The following is an 18,167-nucleotide window of genomic DNA, read 5'->3' as shown; positions in this document are numbered from 1 at the left end:
GAAGGCACGTTGCCCAGCATATAAAATACATGTTTAATTTATTCTATTATTTATTTATTTTTAAAGACTTAATAAATGTTTGCTCCATGGAACGGAATAAATCGCGAACACCGACAAAAGACGAAAATGATCATTTCTAACTCAGAAAGCAATGGACCCTTCATGACATCTCTTGAGAGTTGAAGAGCGAAATCTCAGATCTCGCGAGACATCCAAGACCGCGTAGGTTAGAATGACAACGGCCTGTGATCGGGAGGGGCGGGGCCTAGGATGGGCAAAGTCTCGGAGGTGATTGGTAACGTAACGACTACGTGATCCCTTGCTGTGGTCGACCCTCACCTCTGTAGGGGCTATTGCTTTTGGCTGAGAAGATGCAGCCACAGTCCGAGCCTATTCCGATGGGATTCCACCGGGTGATCACGGTTAGTTGGCCCCGGCCAGGTTCCGGAAGGGGGTGGTGGAGCCGTGCTCTTGCCTGGCTCCAACTCCCTGGGGACGGGGGGAGGTGGGGGAGGTGCCAGGGCTTGAGGAGGGAGAAGCAGAGCCGCTTCCGGGGAAGGCGGGCGCCCCATGCAACTGCCTTCCTGGCAACGGAGGGGGTGGGTGGGCTCGGAGAAACTGAGCCCACAGCCGAGAACCCAGTGACTTGTGGAAGGTTCAGTGAACAGAGGCCTCTGAAGCAGGGTCTTAGAACCGAGACTCTGCGCCTTCCATCTCCCTGGGCCATCTGAAAAAGGACCATTCCAGCTTTCTCTCCGAGTGGCGAGCCAGGCATCCATTCGCGCCCCCCCTGCAGTTTAGAGTTGAGATTTTAGAGAAAGGTATCTTGATGTTGGGAAAAGCTGTTTAATTTAAAAAAAAAAAAACACGTTTTTTTTAATTGAAAGAGCATTGAATTTGTCAGAGGACTTGAATTAAAATTTGGAACCTTGACTTTGGCAATATGACTTGGGATCTTCTAAGTCCCGTGAGAGCGCGCACTGCTCTGTTTTTGTCCTCATGGCTCTACCAGCTACTTTGAATATAATAATAATGATGATAAAACACGTGTTAATAAAACACTTGTTGAATGGAATGGATTCAGGACATTAGAGAGCCAGCTTAAATACCTTGCCTAGAATCACACAGGTATTAAGTGGCAGAGACAAAATTTGATCCCAGGACTGAGGATTCCAAATCCAGCACTCTACACTGTATTATCAACTGGGTATTCTCTGGAGCTAAGGCTTCCTCATCTGTTAAAGTGAGGGTTTTTGGACTACATGACCTTTAGAATCAACTCCATTGCTAAATGTATGATACTTTCCTATGAACCCTGAACCCGCAATCAGAAAATTGGGCTTCAGTTCTTTTTCTTGACAGGTTATGTGAGTTACTTGGCCATTCTGGGCCTCAGGCTTCTGTCAGTCAAGGAGCTGACAAGTCAAGAAATCAAGTTCAACTAGCATTTTACTTAGTAAATGCTACAAAAGGGGGGTGGAGGGAGAGGAGTCCTGCTTTACAAATTCACAGCTAGTGGAGGAAGACAATATGAAAACAGTTATGTACAAACAAGATAATACAGAATAAATTGGAGATGATCTTGTGGGGATGATACTAAGATAAAAGAGGATCTTTTGCAGGTATTTTAGCTGAGATTTGAAGGAAAATCAAGAGATGAGATGAGGGGAGAGTTTCAGGCATGGGGGGGGGCAGTCAGTGAACATGGTCAGTCGGGAGGAGTGCCTTGTTTGAAAAACAATGAGGAGGTCAATGTCACTGGGTTATAGAGTACATGGAGGGGAATAAACTGTAAGAAGATTGTAAAGGTAGCAGGGGGGCGGGTTATGAAGGAATTTAAAAGCTAGTTTAGGGTGTCCTAAGTGCAGTTTTAAAACCTTTGGGACTCCCTGTATTTGGTTCCTGGGGTTAATAAAGAACCCTTGGAATTGATTGAATTTGGGAGTGACATAATGAGGCCTGCATCTAGGAAAATCAGTTTGTAGGCTGAGTCAGTAGATAGATTGCAATAGGGAAACACTTGAGGATCACAGACCAACCAGAAGGCTATTGCAGTATTCCAGTCTGAGGACCTTATACTGGTATGTGGACAATGTTAGAGGACAGGAGGTATCATGTCATATATGTTATGAAGGTAGAATTGAAAGGACTTGACAACTGATTGAATGTTGGGAGGGTGAGCAAGAGTGAAAAGTTGAGGATGACACCTGGTCTTTGCAAGCCTAAGTAACAACAATATTTGTTCACTGGTGGTAATAGGGAAATTATGAAAAGGGGCCATTTTGGGAGAAATAGAATACTTCAGTTTTGAACAAGTTGAATTTAAGGTGTCTGGGAACCATCCAGTCCAGGATGTTCAATAGGTGGTTAGAGATGCAAGACTGGAGTTAGAAAAGTTAGAGCTGGGCAAATAGGTTGCTGGGGATACAAAAATAAAAATAAAACAGTCTCTGAGCTCAAGGATTCAATCAGGGCAGACAACAATATGTGTGTGTATATGGGTATATGTATATATGTGTGTACATGTATGTGTATGTATATATGCATGTATGTGTGTATACATATACATGTATAGATAGGGACTGTTGATTTCATAAAAATAGGAAATTCCTGGGTGAAAAAGTACCCTCTACACCATTTTTGGTCAACTCTTTCTCTGCAATTAATTGGAGAGTTATCTGGGGCACTGAGAGTTTAAATGGCTTGCTTAGACTCACATTGAAAATATGTCAGAGGTGGGATTTGAATCCTGGTCTTCAGGACTTCAGCGATGGAATACATTAAAAAAAAATGGAAGATAATTTTGGGAGGGAAGGCACTAGCAACTATAGGAATCAGAAAAAGCTTCATGTATAAAAGTTGGTACTTGAATTGATTGTTGAAAGAAAGCAAGGAATTCTAAGAAATGATGTAGGAGTGAGTTCATTCCAGGCCTGGACAGTCAATACAAAGGCATGGAGTATCATATGTGAGGAATATTATTATTAAATGCAAGGAGATGGAGTATCATATGTGATGAATATTAAGAAGGCCAGTTTGGCTGAATCAAAGACTGCAGGAACAAGAGCAATGTATGATAAGGATGGGAAGTAAGTTTGAGCCAGCTTGTGAAAAGTTGTAAATGCCAAACCAGAAGATTTTATTTTATTTTTTTTTTATCCTAGAGGCATTGGCGTGTCATTAGGGTTTACTGAGACATGAGCAAGTGACATGTTCAGAATTGTGTTTTAGGAAAATCACTAGCAGCTATGTTCCCCATGGATTGAAGGAAACAAAATAGAATATTGTTTCAGTAGTCTAGATAGGAGATGAGGAGGGCCTAAAATGTAGGTGCTGGCCATATAAGTAGAAAGAAAGTAAAATGTGAGAGATGTTGTAGAGATAGAAATAAAATTTGGCAGCTAAATGGTGGAGTGAGGAGTCAAGGGTTAGTAATACTGAACCTGTGAATTTAGTGGACTGGAAAAATAGTAGTACCTTGAATAGAAATAAGGACTTGCCATACAAACTAAATGGTTGGGCAGATGAAGAAACCTTAGTGGGATTATCAGTACCTTCACATTTGATTTAGTACAGAGAAGTTAATTTTGAGTTAGCATTAGAAAAATGTTCTTTCCTAGTAGGAAAAAAAATGTCCTGGAATATGTTGGAAAGTAGGTTCTCCTTGATCTCTTCAAGCAAAGACTATATGACCACTTTTATTGTAAAGAAGATTCAAAATAAGATTCCATTTGGCATAACTACTTTTGATGTCTCCTTCAATCAGTTAAGAAACAAGCATTTATTAAGCACTATGCCTTTTACTGTGCTAATAAATTAGCACAGTAATTCAAAGAAAAGGTAGGAAAAAAAACACTTAAGATTGTTTCTTTTATCTCAAAAATATCTTCTACCTCTCAATCCTTTGATCCTATGATAATATATTATATGTTACAGTATAACTAATAATTAATCATCTAGTCCAGAACTGCTTAATGTGCGGTTTGTGAACTTTTTAAAAACATATTTTGAGAACTTCATTTCACTGTAATTGATTTCCTTCTATTTTATGCATTTAAAAATAATATTCTGAGAAAGTGGTTCATAGACTAAACCAATTTGCCAAAGGGGTGCATGACATAAAATCCCTCCAGTTTCCAGTCTAACTGCCTCATTTTCCAAAAGAGCAAGGTATGGCTCAGAAAAGACTCCTGTAATCCCTTAGTACTCAGGCTAGTACCTTGTTCATTAAATCACTAAAGTTCCTTCATCTGACCAGCCATTTAGTTTGTAAGGAAATTCCATTTCTATTAAAGGTACCACTATTTTTTCCAGTCAGCAAAATTCACAGGTTCAACATTATGTAAAGAACAATGGCTTTGGAATCTGGATACCTGGGTCCAAGTACTGGTTTTATTACTAAGTAGCTTTATGAATTAGGACAGTTTACTTCAATTATCTGAGACTAAGTTTCCCCATCTGTGAAATGAGGGCATTTGACAAGATGATGTCCAGAGAACCTTTACAGTCTAAAATACAGCCCAGTTCAGACATACTAAACCATTGTTCTTTCTGTGGCATTGAATTTGCCTCTCCCTCAAAAGCCTGATAGAAAGAGATGCATATAGTTTTAGTATGTTTTAGTACCACAATGTAAATGAATGAATGGAAAAGGATTTATTAAATACTTACCATGTTAAAGCACCTATAGAAAAGATGTCTTGCTCCTCTCTGTGTGCTTTATACCTTCTACTACCTCTCAAAGTGATGTCCCATTTTCACCCTACATTAATGTACATACTTTAGAGTAGGATCCCCAGATCTCATGATGCTCTTTCCCAAAGCACCCACCCTTTGCACCCTTATTTCATTTTCGGTTATTTTCCCCCTATTTCTCTACTTCTTTTCTCCAGTATTCTTCTCCCCTGCTTTTCCTTGTGTGTACTTCTTGAACTAGGAAGACTCATAAAGCATTGCTAAATATCAGAGGAGGCATTTACAAGTAAAGAGATTTTTCTCTTAGTCCAAAGTAAAAGAATTATTGCTCAAGTAATGATTCTCAGGGTATTGTTCTGCATGAGGACTGGTAACTGGTCCATTGATACCTCATATTGATTTGATAGTAATAAGTTTATGATGTTTAATCCTTATATTATAGCACACTGACTGGTCTGAGCCATGGTTGCTGGGACTTTTAGGCTTCCACATACTTTGCCTGTTGCTCACATACTTTACTTTCCAAAGATACCGACTTCAGATTGGACATTTCCTGTGTTTGGGTGAGTGAAAAATCAGTATTTGGGGCTAAAGCTATACTATCTATGTGAAATATTAGTTGCTTTTTATTTTTGGAGGGTAATTGGGGTTAAGTGACTTGCCCAAAGTTACATGACTAGTAATTGTGTCAAATGGCTGAGGCTGGATTTGAACTCAGGTCCTACTGACTCCAGGACTGGTACACCATTCACTGCACCACCTAGCTGCCCCATGTTAGTTGCTTCTAATTTCTACAGGTATACTTGATGGGGGAGTGGAGTGACCCAAATGCTGGTAATCCCCATCAAATTGAAAATGTTTTAAGTAGGAATCCAGTAGCTTATTGGAGAAATAAATGTATTGCCAGAGGGTTGGATATCATTTTTTTTTATCCAGAACATTTCATGAAGACCATCTCCTGAGAAGCAGAAGTATGACATTAGAAGAGGAGAGTATCTACACTGGTGAAATCATTTATTTAAGTATTGAAATAACTATACTTTATGAAAATGTCCAGACCCACTTACCATATTTTTCTATTAATTATAAATGAAATACTATAAGCCTACTATAATATACATAGTAGATACTTAATAAATCATTGTTGACTTGAATTTAGTTTTTGTACATTGCATGTTCTTAAATGCTTATTGGACAATGAATGAATAAGTCTTATAGTTGATTAAGGCAGTGAATTGAACTGAGTGGCTATAGTTCAACAAGTATTTATTTTACCTAGTATCTTCCAAACTGTTACTAGATACTATACTAAACTTTGTTTTTTGCTGTTTGTATGAAAGAAGAGAAGCTGATAAAAAAAAATACACTATTTCTGCCTTCATGGAGTTTTATAATCTTATTGGACAAGTAAGCTATACACTTAAAACTGCTAGATAACAACTTCTTCCTTTGTGTTCCATTCCCACATGATTTTGTCTTCATTTTATTTCCGTGTAAAACAAAGACAATTGTTGCTCTAGAGTACAACTCTCTAATTATATATGAATTAAAATTTTGAGATGCATTGTTGGTATAGTGAATAGAGACCTGACTTTCGAGTCAGGAATACCTAGTTCCAATTCTCACTGGCAGTGTGGTTGTGGGCAAGTCCCCTAATCTCTCAGTACTCCTAGGCAACTCTCTTAAGACTTTTAGTGCAGAGGAGTTCCATTATTTCAGCATTGATGAAGGAAGTTTCCAAAGTGGAATTTCCTTACATGAAATCACAATTTTAGAACCTCCCTACCCCAGATAGATAGAGTGTTAGGATAGAATGTTAGTGCTAGCCAGGATAAAATGAAAACTATGAATAGGCTAATGATAGCTAATAATAATAGCTAATATTTATATAGTGCTTACTATGTGCCAGGGCCTGTGCTAAGCATTTTACAATTATTATCTTAAACTTTACTGTTAAACACATTTTAGGAGTAATGTAGTTTGCTCAGGGCAGTGTGGTATAAGAACACTGAATTCTAGGTCTAGCTGTCCACAGTGGCAAACCACTCTAGGTCTAGCTTGAGTAAGTTATTTAACATCTCTGACCCTTAGTGCCTTCATTTATAAAATGAGGACATTAAACATTATCTCTAAAGTCTGTGTTGGCTCTAAATCTTTCATTCTTAAAGGTCCCATGTAGGATGGCTATGACTCATCATACTTTCCCTCTGTATTTATGAGGCAGGTAGGTGACTCAGAGACTAGAGGTCTGGACTGGGAGTCAAAAAGACCTAAATTCAAATCCATCCTCAGTAGCTATATAATCCTTGGGCAAGTCATTTAACCTCAGTTTGCCTCAGATTCCCCAACTATAAAATGAAGATAATAACAGTACCTACTTCACAGAATTGTTGAGAGGATCAAATGAGACAGTACTTGTAAAATGGTTAGCAGAGTGCCTAATACATAGTCGATGCTGTAATAGATTCTTTTATTTACTCTTTATTGTTCCTTCTGAATATAGAATTGTTTCCTATAAGACTCTTGATATATTCAGTTTCTTATTCTAGTATTTTTCCTTATGCTAATTCTTTAAAAAGTCTAGTTTTTAAAATATATATTTAATTATTAATACCTTATAATAATTATTCATGTCAAAGTCATTTTTATTATTACTTGTTTTCTTTCTTTTTTTTCAGTGATTTTAGTCTATTGTGCTGAATATATCAATGAACTGGCCGCTATGAATTGGAGGTAAAAATGATTTAAATTTATATGTCTTTGACATAGTACTTTATAACATTCCTCTAATTCTCCTCAATTAGAGTTCTGGGAGCTAATTACAAGATTTTTTCATTTTGTTGATGATGCTTTGGGACAGAAATGTCAAACTCACTGCCCTTGCCACAAGCAACCCAAAACTCCCTTCTGTGACCTTTACCAGTTTAAAATATAATTGGGAAATGTATAACAAAATAAAGACAGTACGGCATAGATAATGTAATTGTGAGATTTTCTAAACTCCACTCCCACCTCCCTTTATTGTTTGACATCACTGCTTTGGAGTATTCAGCCTTGTTTTTCAGACTTGTTTTTTCCATCTGGACAGAAGCACTGTATAATTTTATATGCTTACAAAATACAATTTTATATATTATGTACTATTTTAAATAATTTTGTATATTTCTTTACAGCTTCCTCATTGGTTCTCTCTCTCTCTCTCTCTCTCTCTCTCTCTCTCTCTCTCTCTCTCTGTCTCTGTCTCTCTTTCTCTCTCTCTCTCCCCAACTGAAAGGCTGTAGTGCCAGTGCAGTATTTATAGCACTTACTGTGACTATAAATAATGCCATATAGTGCTGATCACAAAATATAACATATTCTCCATATAGAGGGCAGAACCAAAACATTTATTTAGACACCACAAAACTGAATCCCAAAACCAGTAAGCCGATTACATCATAGTAGTAAAAAAGTTAATAAGCCATAACAACACAGAGAGCCACAGCATCCTTCAGCCTTCCCACAAACCAGTATAATATCAATATTCACAAACCTCTTTCTCTCCATGCTTAAGTGTCTTCTCTCTCCCACCATTTTTCTAACTCTGACTCCCAGCTTCCTGTGACTCTGCTCTACCCCTCAGCAAACTCCTCCCATCACAGGCTCCATGTGATTACATTCAGCCTTTTAGAGGCAGAATTTATTTTCAAAGCAGGAAAGGTCTTCAAACTCCCCTAGGTCTAGTAAGAGCAGGAAAGATCTTCAAATTTCCATTTCCATTACAAAGGCTGAATATGTTTTGGAAACTGGCAAGACCATAAAAACCAGTTTTCTTTACCAGCAGCATTTTCTTGTACTATAGATACCTCTGAGCAAAGTCCAAGATCTTTCCTGAGCTATGTTACTAAGTTTTATGCAAATCATAGTAAAGAGGGTAAAAGAGAATAAAAAGAACTGAGAAATTATGACTGCTTTGAAGAAATATGGCATTATAATCTGTTAATTTAATAATTAATTTTAAAATTAATAATGTGTTAAGGTAGGGAATGTAACAATATTTGAACGAAATTTGAGAAATTACAACTGTATGTGTTTGGCTAAAATTAATGTTGGACCTATGAAATGATTAATGAAAGCTGTTACTTCAGAGTAATTAAACAGAAGAAAAAGTGCCAGATATATAGTTATAATAATAATTCACATTTATAAGATGCATTAAGATTTATAAAATACTATTCTTACAACTATCCTGGGAGACTAGTAATGGAACTATAACTTCTACTTTATAGATGAAGAAAGACACAAAGACATATTTTCAGTGATACCTATAGTATCATGTAATGTGTATGTGTGTGTGTGTGTGTGTGTATACACATATATACCTATAATAAGCCTTAGAAATGACTTTTGTAATTTTTTTTCATAAGTTTAGTAATCTTTTTTCTTAAAATGATTAATGGGAAGCAATAATAGTCAGCAAATATTGTTGAATTTCAACTATTATCCATCATTATAGGAAATTTAGAAGCATAAGATGTGATTTCTGCTTTCAACAAACTACAAATACATTTTAAGTGGAATTGAATTATTCTTGGATTGAGGAAGAGAATCATCATCATCATCAAAGTAGTAGCAGGAGCATTAACAGCAGCAGCAGTTAGGTGTTATAGTAGAGTTCTGAGCCTGAAGACAGGAAAATCTGAGTTCAAATCCATACTCAGACTTAGTTTTTATGACCTGGATGGGTCACTTAACCACATGTGTAAAATGGGGTTAATAATAGCACTTATCTCCAGGGTTGTTATGAGAATCAAGTGAGATAATAATTATAAAATTCTTAGTATAGTACATGGCACATAGTAAGTGCTGTATAAAAGTTATTATTATTTGGAGAAGGAAATGGCAAACCACTCCAATATCTTTGCCAAGAAAACCCCGAAAAAGGGTCATGGGTCAGAAAAGACTAAAAACAACTTTACGTTATCAATAGTAGGAGTAAGAGTAACTATAGTAGTAGTATATATGTGTCATAAGTACTATGTAGTATGCATTTGCGAAAATATATAATGATTTTTATGATTTATACTATATTATATTTATATTTTATAACAAATTATATACAATATAATCTAGAAATATTATATTATCATAAGTATTAATATAAAATAGAAACTGTATTATAAAATATAAACATAAGACTCTTCATTATTGAATACATGATCAGAATCTATCCATATTTTCCATCCAGTGTGATTCCATACTCTGTCCACCCATAAATCCAATGCAGAGGATATACTTACTACAGTGCGTCTTCTAACAATATGTAGTATCAATGCAGTGCATGAGTTATCCATCTATACTCCCTCAATTTTACTCTCTGACAAGCCCAACTTCTTTTCTGAGTAGAATTTCTAAATTTCTTTTACATCAGTCTTTGCTCTGTGGGCCCTTGAGGTCCACTGTGCAACTGTCTATTCGCCACCTTGTGTTACCTCTAATTTTGAGTCTTCAGATAGTGTGTGGTGCCATGCCTTCTAGTTATACAATTATCCCTTCTGCATTATGACTTTCCCCTTCATGGTTTCACTATTTTGTTAGTTGGCATAAGAAATTAAATGGGAACTTTGGGGGAGCTTTGTAGAAGCTGTAGACAACACCAAAAAAGCTATTATATGACACAAGAAAAAGTTTAGAAACTCAGAAATGTATAAAATATGTAATATATATATATAAATATATAATATGGTATTTCATAATATCAACATGTTTTATCTCTTAATACTATAATAATTCAGTCTTCTTCTATGGCACAAAGGGAGGGCCAAAAAATTTTATGTGGATTTTCCAGACCTTGGGGATGCTGCACCACTAACCCATAGGATGTGGAAGGGATAACTGTATAGTATCACCAGAAGAAAATCAGTGTTAAACAATGAGCTTTTTAATTTTTTTTTTCCTGAAGGGAGCAGCTTGGGATTATCAGAATTGTCATATGGTTTCTCAAATGCTCCTCCTATTTAATTCTCCACCCAGGCCATTATCTGGTCTGTAGTGTCTAAGCTATATGTGTTTATAGACCAACTCTAATTATCCAACTGCATATCATAGTATGGACAATAGATGTTGTTTACACATTTGGTTTTCTTGTTTAGATCAATAGGCCATCCTTTGTTGCATGGTTATAGATCTCATGTTAGTCCTTCATTTTTGAAGGGAACCAATGACATCAGGAAGGTGATGTGTTGACTTGAAAATGAATTGGATTTAAGTGAGGTAATGCTGTGAAAAGTCATCAGCCTAACTCTCTCCTGAAGAATCTTCAGAGTACAATGGCAAGACATAGGTCAGGATGACCACTGATGGCCCCAGATGCACTGGGAGACCTTGGTCTTCTTTTTTTTTTATTTTATATGTTTGTTTTTCTCCTCCCACCCTCTTTTTTTTTTTTTATTAATTTTTAGTTTTCAACATTCAGTTCCATAAGATTTTGAGTTCTAAATTTTCTCCTCTCCCTTCCCTCCCCCTCAAGACAGTGTGCAATCTGGTAAAGGCTCTACATATAAATTCATATTAAACATATTTTCCCATTAGTCTTGTTGTAAAGAAGAATTAGAATGACTGGGAGGAACCATGAGAGAGAAGAAACAAAGCAAAAAAAGAGAAAAAGTGAATAAGTATGCTTCGATCTGCATTCATACTCCATTTCTGGTTGTGGCTAGCATTTTCCATCATGAGTCTTTTGGAGTTATCTTAGATTCTTGCATTGCTGAGAACTAAGCCTATCAAAATTAGTCATTGTACAATGTTGCTGTTACTGTGTACAGTGTTCTCCTAGTTCTCACTTCAATCAGCATCAGTTCATGTAAGTCTTTCCTGGTTTTTCTGGAGTCTACCTGCTCATCATTTTTTATAGCACAATAGTATTCCATTACATTCATATACCACAACTCGTTCAGCCATTCCCCAGTTGATGGGCATCCCCTCAATTTCTAATTCTTGGCCACTACAAAAAAGAGTTGCTATAAATATTTTTGTACTTGTGGATCCTTTTCCCATTTCATTATCTCTTTGGGTTACAACCCTAGAAGTGGTATTGCTGGGTCAAAGGGTATGCACATTTTTATAGCCCTGTGGACCTACTTCCAAATTACAGAATGGTTTGGATCAGCTCACAACTCCACCAACAATGCATTAGTGTTCCAGTGTTCTCAAATCTTCTCCAACATTTATCATTTTCCTATTTTGTAGACGTTGGCCTTTTTAAGCTAAGGTCTTGTCCAGGTCTCAGTTTGTCTGAGGCAACACCTATTCAGTAATTCAGTAAAGGCTTGGTAAGAATTGAGGGAAACAATGACCTAGTTTGTCTTAACAGAAGAATCATTCTGACAGGGGAAGACCTTCAGAGTTTCTGGCCAGAACAGAAACAATTGCTATTTATACTCCCTCTGAGCCATCAGAACTCAAACAATGAGAAAGTGAGATTTGGGTTAGGATCTATTATTGGCCATTCAGTGAGAGCCAGAGTGGTTAGGATTAAGGTTAGCATTAGGATTTAGGGTTAGAGCTTGGGTTAGGGAAGGGAAAACTGTAGTCAGTTTCATTCTTTGTGAAGTTATTCAGTGCTCACCGTTTCCAGCATGATCTTGATTCCTCTTTTAAAGATAGTCTTCATGATATGCAAACATAAAATCTCTGAGTAGACTACCAGTCTATATACTTTCATTTCCCTGTCCTGAAATCTTAAATTCTATTATTTTCTTGCATCCCCCTCATTTTCGTCTTCACTTCGAAGATACTAAGTCTGTAAGTTTGTTGGCATGTGTATATAGGAAAGGGAGAAGAGAAAAAGGTGAACAAGAATACACTATGAAATAAACCGACTCCCCCTATTTGTGTCTTTAAGAAGAAATCACAAGTTATGGATGATATACATGTGTGTATAAATATAATAAGTTATTATACAATTTTTTTATCAAGTTCAGAATTTGAAGCTAGTAGTAACCTACAGGTAACTTTAAAATGGATGGTTTTAGTTAAGTTCATTTTCTTAGGCTTGGTCTGAAGGTTTATTTTCTTTTTTATCCTTACTATGGTCTATTTTACTAATCTTGTTTTATCCATTTTTCTTGTCTGTTGATTTCTGGATAACACAGTTCCTCTAATTACCTTGATAATGGGCCTATTACCAAAGGAAAGGTGGTAGGGGGAAAAATAGATCAGAAATTGGTTTTACAATGTGGTAAGAAACTGGCCCTTATATCTCTTTAGATGATTTTGATGTGTGGGAATTTTAAGTTTTTCCAGCTAACATTTGTTCTTTTGCTTTTTACATATAGGTTATTTTCTAAATACCAATATTTTGATTCAAGAGGAATGTTTATTTCCATGGTTTTTTCAGCACCGTTGCTGTTAAATGCTATGATCATTGTGGTATGTGCATTACAAACTCATAAAGTTTAATTTTCTCTTCCAAGTTTATTTTCAGTTATGTGTATTGCTCACAGATATTTTATTTTTTAGATTACATGGGTGCGTAAAACAGTGGCTGTAATGACTGAGTTAAAGATCTTGCAACAGAAAAGAAAAGCAGAAAGAGAAAAGAAGAGGAAATCAGAATAATGTAGATGAAATTTTAATTAGATGTTCTAATATATTCTAATTGTTATCTTTGCTTCAATATTTGCATATTAGGTAGTAGGATATATTGCAGTGGTATCTTTAGTAGGTTCATGGTTTGAAATAGCCATACATTCTTTTAGTTTAGTCTTCACTGTGATGGAGGAAAACACTCAGTTCACTTATTTAATATAAATTTTAATTTAATGTCAAATGAGGTGATGTTTCCTTCAACTCTAAAATTGCATTATATTGATATGTAATTATTGTTAAGTCTAAAGATAACCTAAATGACTGTAATTTAAATATTTTTACTGTTCCATTTGAACAATATCTGTATTGGTTTATTTAGAAATCTGTTCCTGATTTTGTTAAGTTAGGCACTGATCATTTGTCTCAGTGGTATTGCTCAGGACCCCTGCTGGCCACATGCTGACTTAGAAAACAATATATTCACCTTATCTATGCTCTATTATATTTTATTTATTTTGTTAAATATTTATTTCCCAGTTACATTTTAATCTGGTTCAGATGCACTTAGCAGTATTGTGAGCTGGCCACATGTTTGACATCTGTGATTTATGTAATGGAACTTCCAAAGCATTAAATCTCTTAATGTCTAACATCAAATAAGGATTTTTGACATAACTGATGGAATGTTGCTTGTTGACACAGTTAGCTTTGATGTAAATTCAACAGTGTCCTTGTCCAAAACAGACTTTAATATGTTAGGAAAACATTTTTAGTTTAATGGACTACTCTTTAAATTACAATCCCATATAATTTATCCACAGAAACTGTTTTTGTATAGATTGTGTATAATCATGACCAAATAAAATCCATGAGATAGAATGAATTGTAATGAAAGTTTTAAAATATTTATTTAAAAAACATATGCTTGAAAATACTGTAATTTTTTTTTTTAATGAAGCAGTTAATACAGGGTGACCCAGAAATCTTAGGTGTTAATGTACTAAGACTTTTGGGACACCTTTTATAAATAAGCATACATCAGAAGATTCTAAGAATAGCATAATGATAAAAGGACCCTCCATCTTCAAAGCCTTATGTTTTCAGAAGATATTAGAAAATAATCCATCGAATGTCTTTAAATGAGATATTTAATCATGCATTTTTCTTTATAAAGTTTATGTTTGAATTTTCAGAATTTGGCCAGTCAGAAGCAGAATATCATTAATTTTATTTTTAAAGAAGCCAATAGAGTGTAATAGACCCTACTTTGTAATCTCACTCATGAAACAACATCCAAGTTCTGTCTCAATCTAGAATTATACTATTTATATAAAGAATAATGAGAGGCAATTGTAGGGGAAGAGTATACAAATATTTCAGAAGGCAAAGTGGTAGAGAGCTATGTCATTAACAACAGTAATAATAGCTAAAATTGATATAGTGCCTACTAAGTCCCAGATACCTTGCTAAGCACTTTACAGATTTTGTCCCATTTCATCATCATATAAACCCTGGCTGGTTGCTGCTGTTATTACCTTCTTTTTACAGATGAGGAATTTGAGGCAAACAGAGGTTGAGTGATTTGCCCAGGGTTACATAGCTAGTTAAATGTCTGAGGTTGGTTTTGAGCTCCAGGTGTTTTGCTCAATTCACTGTACTACTTTCCTGCCCAGTTTTGTTTTTTCTTTAAAAAAGTTTTTTCCTTCCATTTTAAAAATACAGTAAAAGTTTGTCACTTTTTTTACATTGTGAAAAGAAGTTAATGTTCTAGAAATAAAAAAAGATAGATGACTGAATTATAGAATTTATGTATGAAAATTTGAAAAGTAAAATAATCTCAGACTGGTAAATTGAACCCCCTGTTGTTAAAAATAAAATGTTTATCCTTTCTGGATAATTAAATACATCCTAGCTACAAATAGTTATGGCACTTTGTTGGATATTGGCTTGTCACTTTACAGAGTGGCTTAGCTTAATCTTAAAAATAAATAAGGAGCTTTTAATCTAAAAATATTTTATCAGCTCTCTAATACTTGGTTATCAGAGTTCTTCCTTTTTTTTTTTTTTAAAGTAATTGGGGTTAAGTAACTTGCTCAAGATTAATGGCCAGGTGTTTCTGGGTGGGTGCTAAGTGTCTGATCCCAGATTTGATCCTCAGGTCATCCCGACACTGGGGCTGGTGCTCTTACTGTGCTACCTGGCCGTCCCTATCAGAGTTCTTCTTAAGCATATTCCTGAGCATTGAATATGAAGTAATAGTATAAAGAAATATAATATCATTATTATGGTTTAATTTTTAAGTGAACATAAATCCAATCTAACTTGTTTTAACTTCTGAATATATGGGATAATTTGTGTAGTTTCAGTAAGGCTTGAATATTAACTGAATAAATAACCACAATATTCTTCAAAAATTGCTAATTTGGGATGCTAAATAATACCAGACAGGAAGGCAAGTTAACATACTATATAGTTTGTTCAATTTACAACGAAGAAAGAGAACATCATTTTTCATAGGTAACATTTTGAAAGTGTAAAAAATTCGTTATGGAAATTTGTAGCTATAGATGTCAAACTCAATAATTAGATCATCATAGTAGAGACATGTAGCTAATGGGGAAATAACACCACTGGATTTGAATTTAAAAGAGCTGAATTTTTGCCCCTGTACTACCACTGTTAGAGTGATTTGCAGTTGAAGTAACTTTTATTTTATATTTTTTTTCTTTTTTGGAGGGGAGAAGGCAGGGCAATTGGGGTTAAGTGACTTGCCCAAGTCACACTGCTAGTAAGTGTTAAGTGACCAAGGTTGGATTTGAACTCAGGTCCTCCTGACTCCATTTCTGGTGCTCTATTCACTGTGCCACCTAGCTACCCCTGAAGTAACTTTTAAAATAAGAGTTGTGCTTATTCCTTGTCTTCTACCTAATACTGCATTAATCATATAAAAAGATCATATCATGCAAAATCTAACCAGGTAACCCCCCTACCTCTAGACCAGGGATGGAGAACTTGCATCCTTGAGGCCAAACGTGACCACCCTCAAGTGCGGCCCTTTGACTGAATCCAAATTTCACAGAAACAAATCCCTTTAATAAAAGGATTTGTTCTGTAAACTTTGGGCTCAGAAGGCTGCACCCAAGGACCTGGAAGGCCCCATGTGACCTTGAGGCAGCAGGTTCCCCACCGCTCCTCTCACCTCTCTATTGTCTCTTCTATAAAATATAAATTCTTTATCTTGACATTTAAAGCCATTCCATGTCTGACGTTAGTCCACATTCATGCCAGACTTATTTCACAATATTTCTTTTCATTAATATTTGTTTAAGCTAAGCTGTTGTCCTTCCTTTATGCCCTTGCAAAGGCTGATACCCACCTCTCTCCCCCCATGCCTAGAACTAATTCCTCTCCTACCTACCTTCGACCTCTGAGAAACTTGTGTCATTTAAGACTTATCCTATGTTCCACCTCCTAAGGAAATTCTTTCTTCATCACCCTTTCTGTTAGTGACCTAGACCTCATATATCTTTCTAAAGCTTGTGTCCTCCAATGGAATATAAACTTCTTGAAGACAGAAGGTATTTTTTTCTTTTTTTCAGTGTCTTGCACATAGAAGGCACTTAATCACTATTTAAAACTCTAAGAACTTGATTAATTAAGAACAAAAATGCTTTATCAAACCTTGAAAAGGAAACTGATTGTGGCAACATTCAGGAGTCATTCTCAACTCATTTTGTTTTGTTTTATTTCTGTAATTAAAAATAAGTTCTACCCTATTTCAAAATGATGTAAATTAATAGAGGTTGATGGGTAGAGGAAGAGTTGTGCTGAATCGAGTATTTTTGTGACCCTCACAAAACAATGATGTATTACTATGTAAATACTTCCATACCATTTTGTTGTACTTATATTCAAATGCATTAAAATATATTGTTAATAAAATTTGATATGTTTTCCTAAAATTTTGTTGATACTATTTTGTAGTTTTATAAATTGTGAAAGTTTTGTGTTTGTGAAGGAGATGATGGGTTAAGTTAAAGTTAATATATGATGTTAGTTGGTAACTAAAACTAAGTATGAAGGCATATTTTATTGGTGTTACTTGAGTTCTGGAGTTCTCAGATGTTTCGAAACAAGGAAGTGCCAGCATATCTTAGTGCACAGCCTCTTGAACTTTGTCCACTCATGACCCCTTCAACACTTCTTAAACTGTGGGTCCCATACAGAGTCGCAATCCACAATTTAAGAAGCATTGTTAATGGATGCATAGTTGGCCTTGGATTCAAATAGACCTGAGTTCAATCCCTATTTCTGATATGTGTTGGTTATATGATCATGAGGAAGTCCCTTAAATTCCCAATAGCCTTAGCAACCAAGACTTTATGTTACAAAATAGTTATCCATATGTATTAATAGAATGTTTCCTCACTGGGACGTTCCTATATAAGGAAATCACAGGTCTGAGCCAAAAAAAAAAAGTTAAGCAATGTGGAAAAATGGAAGATCACTGGTTTTGTTATTGACATCAGGGTCTGATGCTTACTATCTCTGTAACCCTAGGAAAGTCACCTGTATCTAATTTCCTGCATCTGTAAAATGAGGGAGTTGGATTAGATAGTTTCTGTGATTCTTTCTCTAAATCTATGAATCTATGAAATACCATGACTAGCATATGGAACTTTAATTGGTAATGATTTACATAGAGTTTAAAACAACAAAAATGATAATCCTTCAATTATGCTCCTATTCAGTGCACCAGACATGTATTACTAGCCAGCGGAAGCATCCAGGAACCACACTACATAAATACAATCACAACATTTTGAATATTGGATTTTGTTAGTAAGCACTGCATGTGAGTCACAAAAGATAGGAATTCACAGATTCAGAAATTGATTAGTTGT

The 18,167-nt window shown here is 35.5% G+C and overlaps 1 protein-coding gene across 1 annotated transcript; it reads left to right on the top strand.

Moving 5' to 3' along the window:
• Positions 1–231: 231 nt before the first annotated feature.
• TMEM18 (transmembrane protein 18) lies at positions 232–17,225 on the top strand. The gene is made up of 5 exons (XM_069108654.1): positions 232–422; positions 5,138–5,258; positions 7,374–7,428; positions 13,011–13,104; positions 13,195–17,225. The coding sequence occupies exons 1-5, from the start codon at positions 372–374 to the stop codon at positions 13,291–13,293; spliced, it is 420 nt and encodes a 139-aa protein (XP_068964755.1). The 5' UTR covers positions 232–371; the 3' UTR covers positions 13,294–17,225.
• Positions 17,226–18,167: the final 942 nt, after the last annotated feature.

This window comes from Petaurus breviceps, unplaced genomic scaffold (assembly GCF_028583685.1).
Source record: "Petaurus breviceps papuanus isolate PSGF00001 unplaced genomic scaffold, PetGlider_PUasm1.0 90416, whole genome shotgun sequence".
In the NCBI taxonomy this organism is placed as follows: Eukaryota; Metazoa; Chordata; class Mammalia; order Diprotodontia; family Petauridae; genus Petaurus; species Petaurus breviceps.
The sequence above is the reverse complement of the archived record's forward strand: the minus strand, read 5'-3'. Positions and strand labels throughout refer to the sequence as shown.

Excerpts from the sequence above, each read along its gene's own strand:
- TMEM18 (XM_069108654.1), top strand. The coding sequence starts at position 372 with ATGCAGCCACAGTCCGAGCCTATTCCGATGGGATTCCACCGGGTGATC. Across the intron at positions 423-5,137 it reads GATTCCACCGGGTGATCACG|CACACTGACTGGTCTGAGCC; the intron begins GTTAGTTGGCCC and ends CTTATATTATAG. Across the intron at positions 13,105-13,194 it reads TAAATGCTATGATCATTGTG|ATTACATGGGTGCGTAAAAC; the intron begins GTATGTGCATTA and ends TTTATTTTTTAG.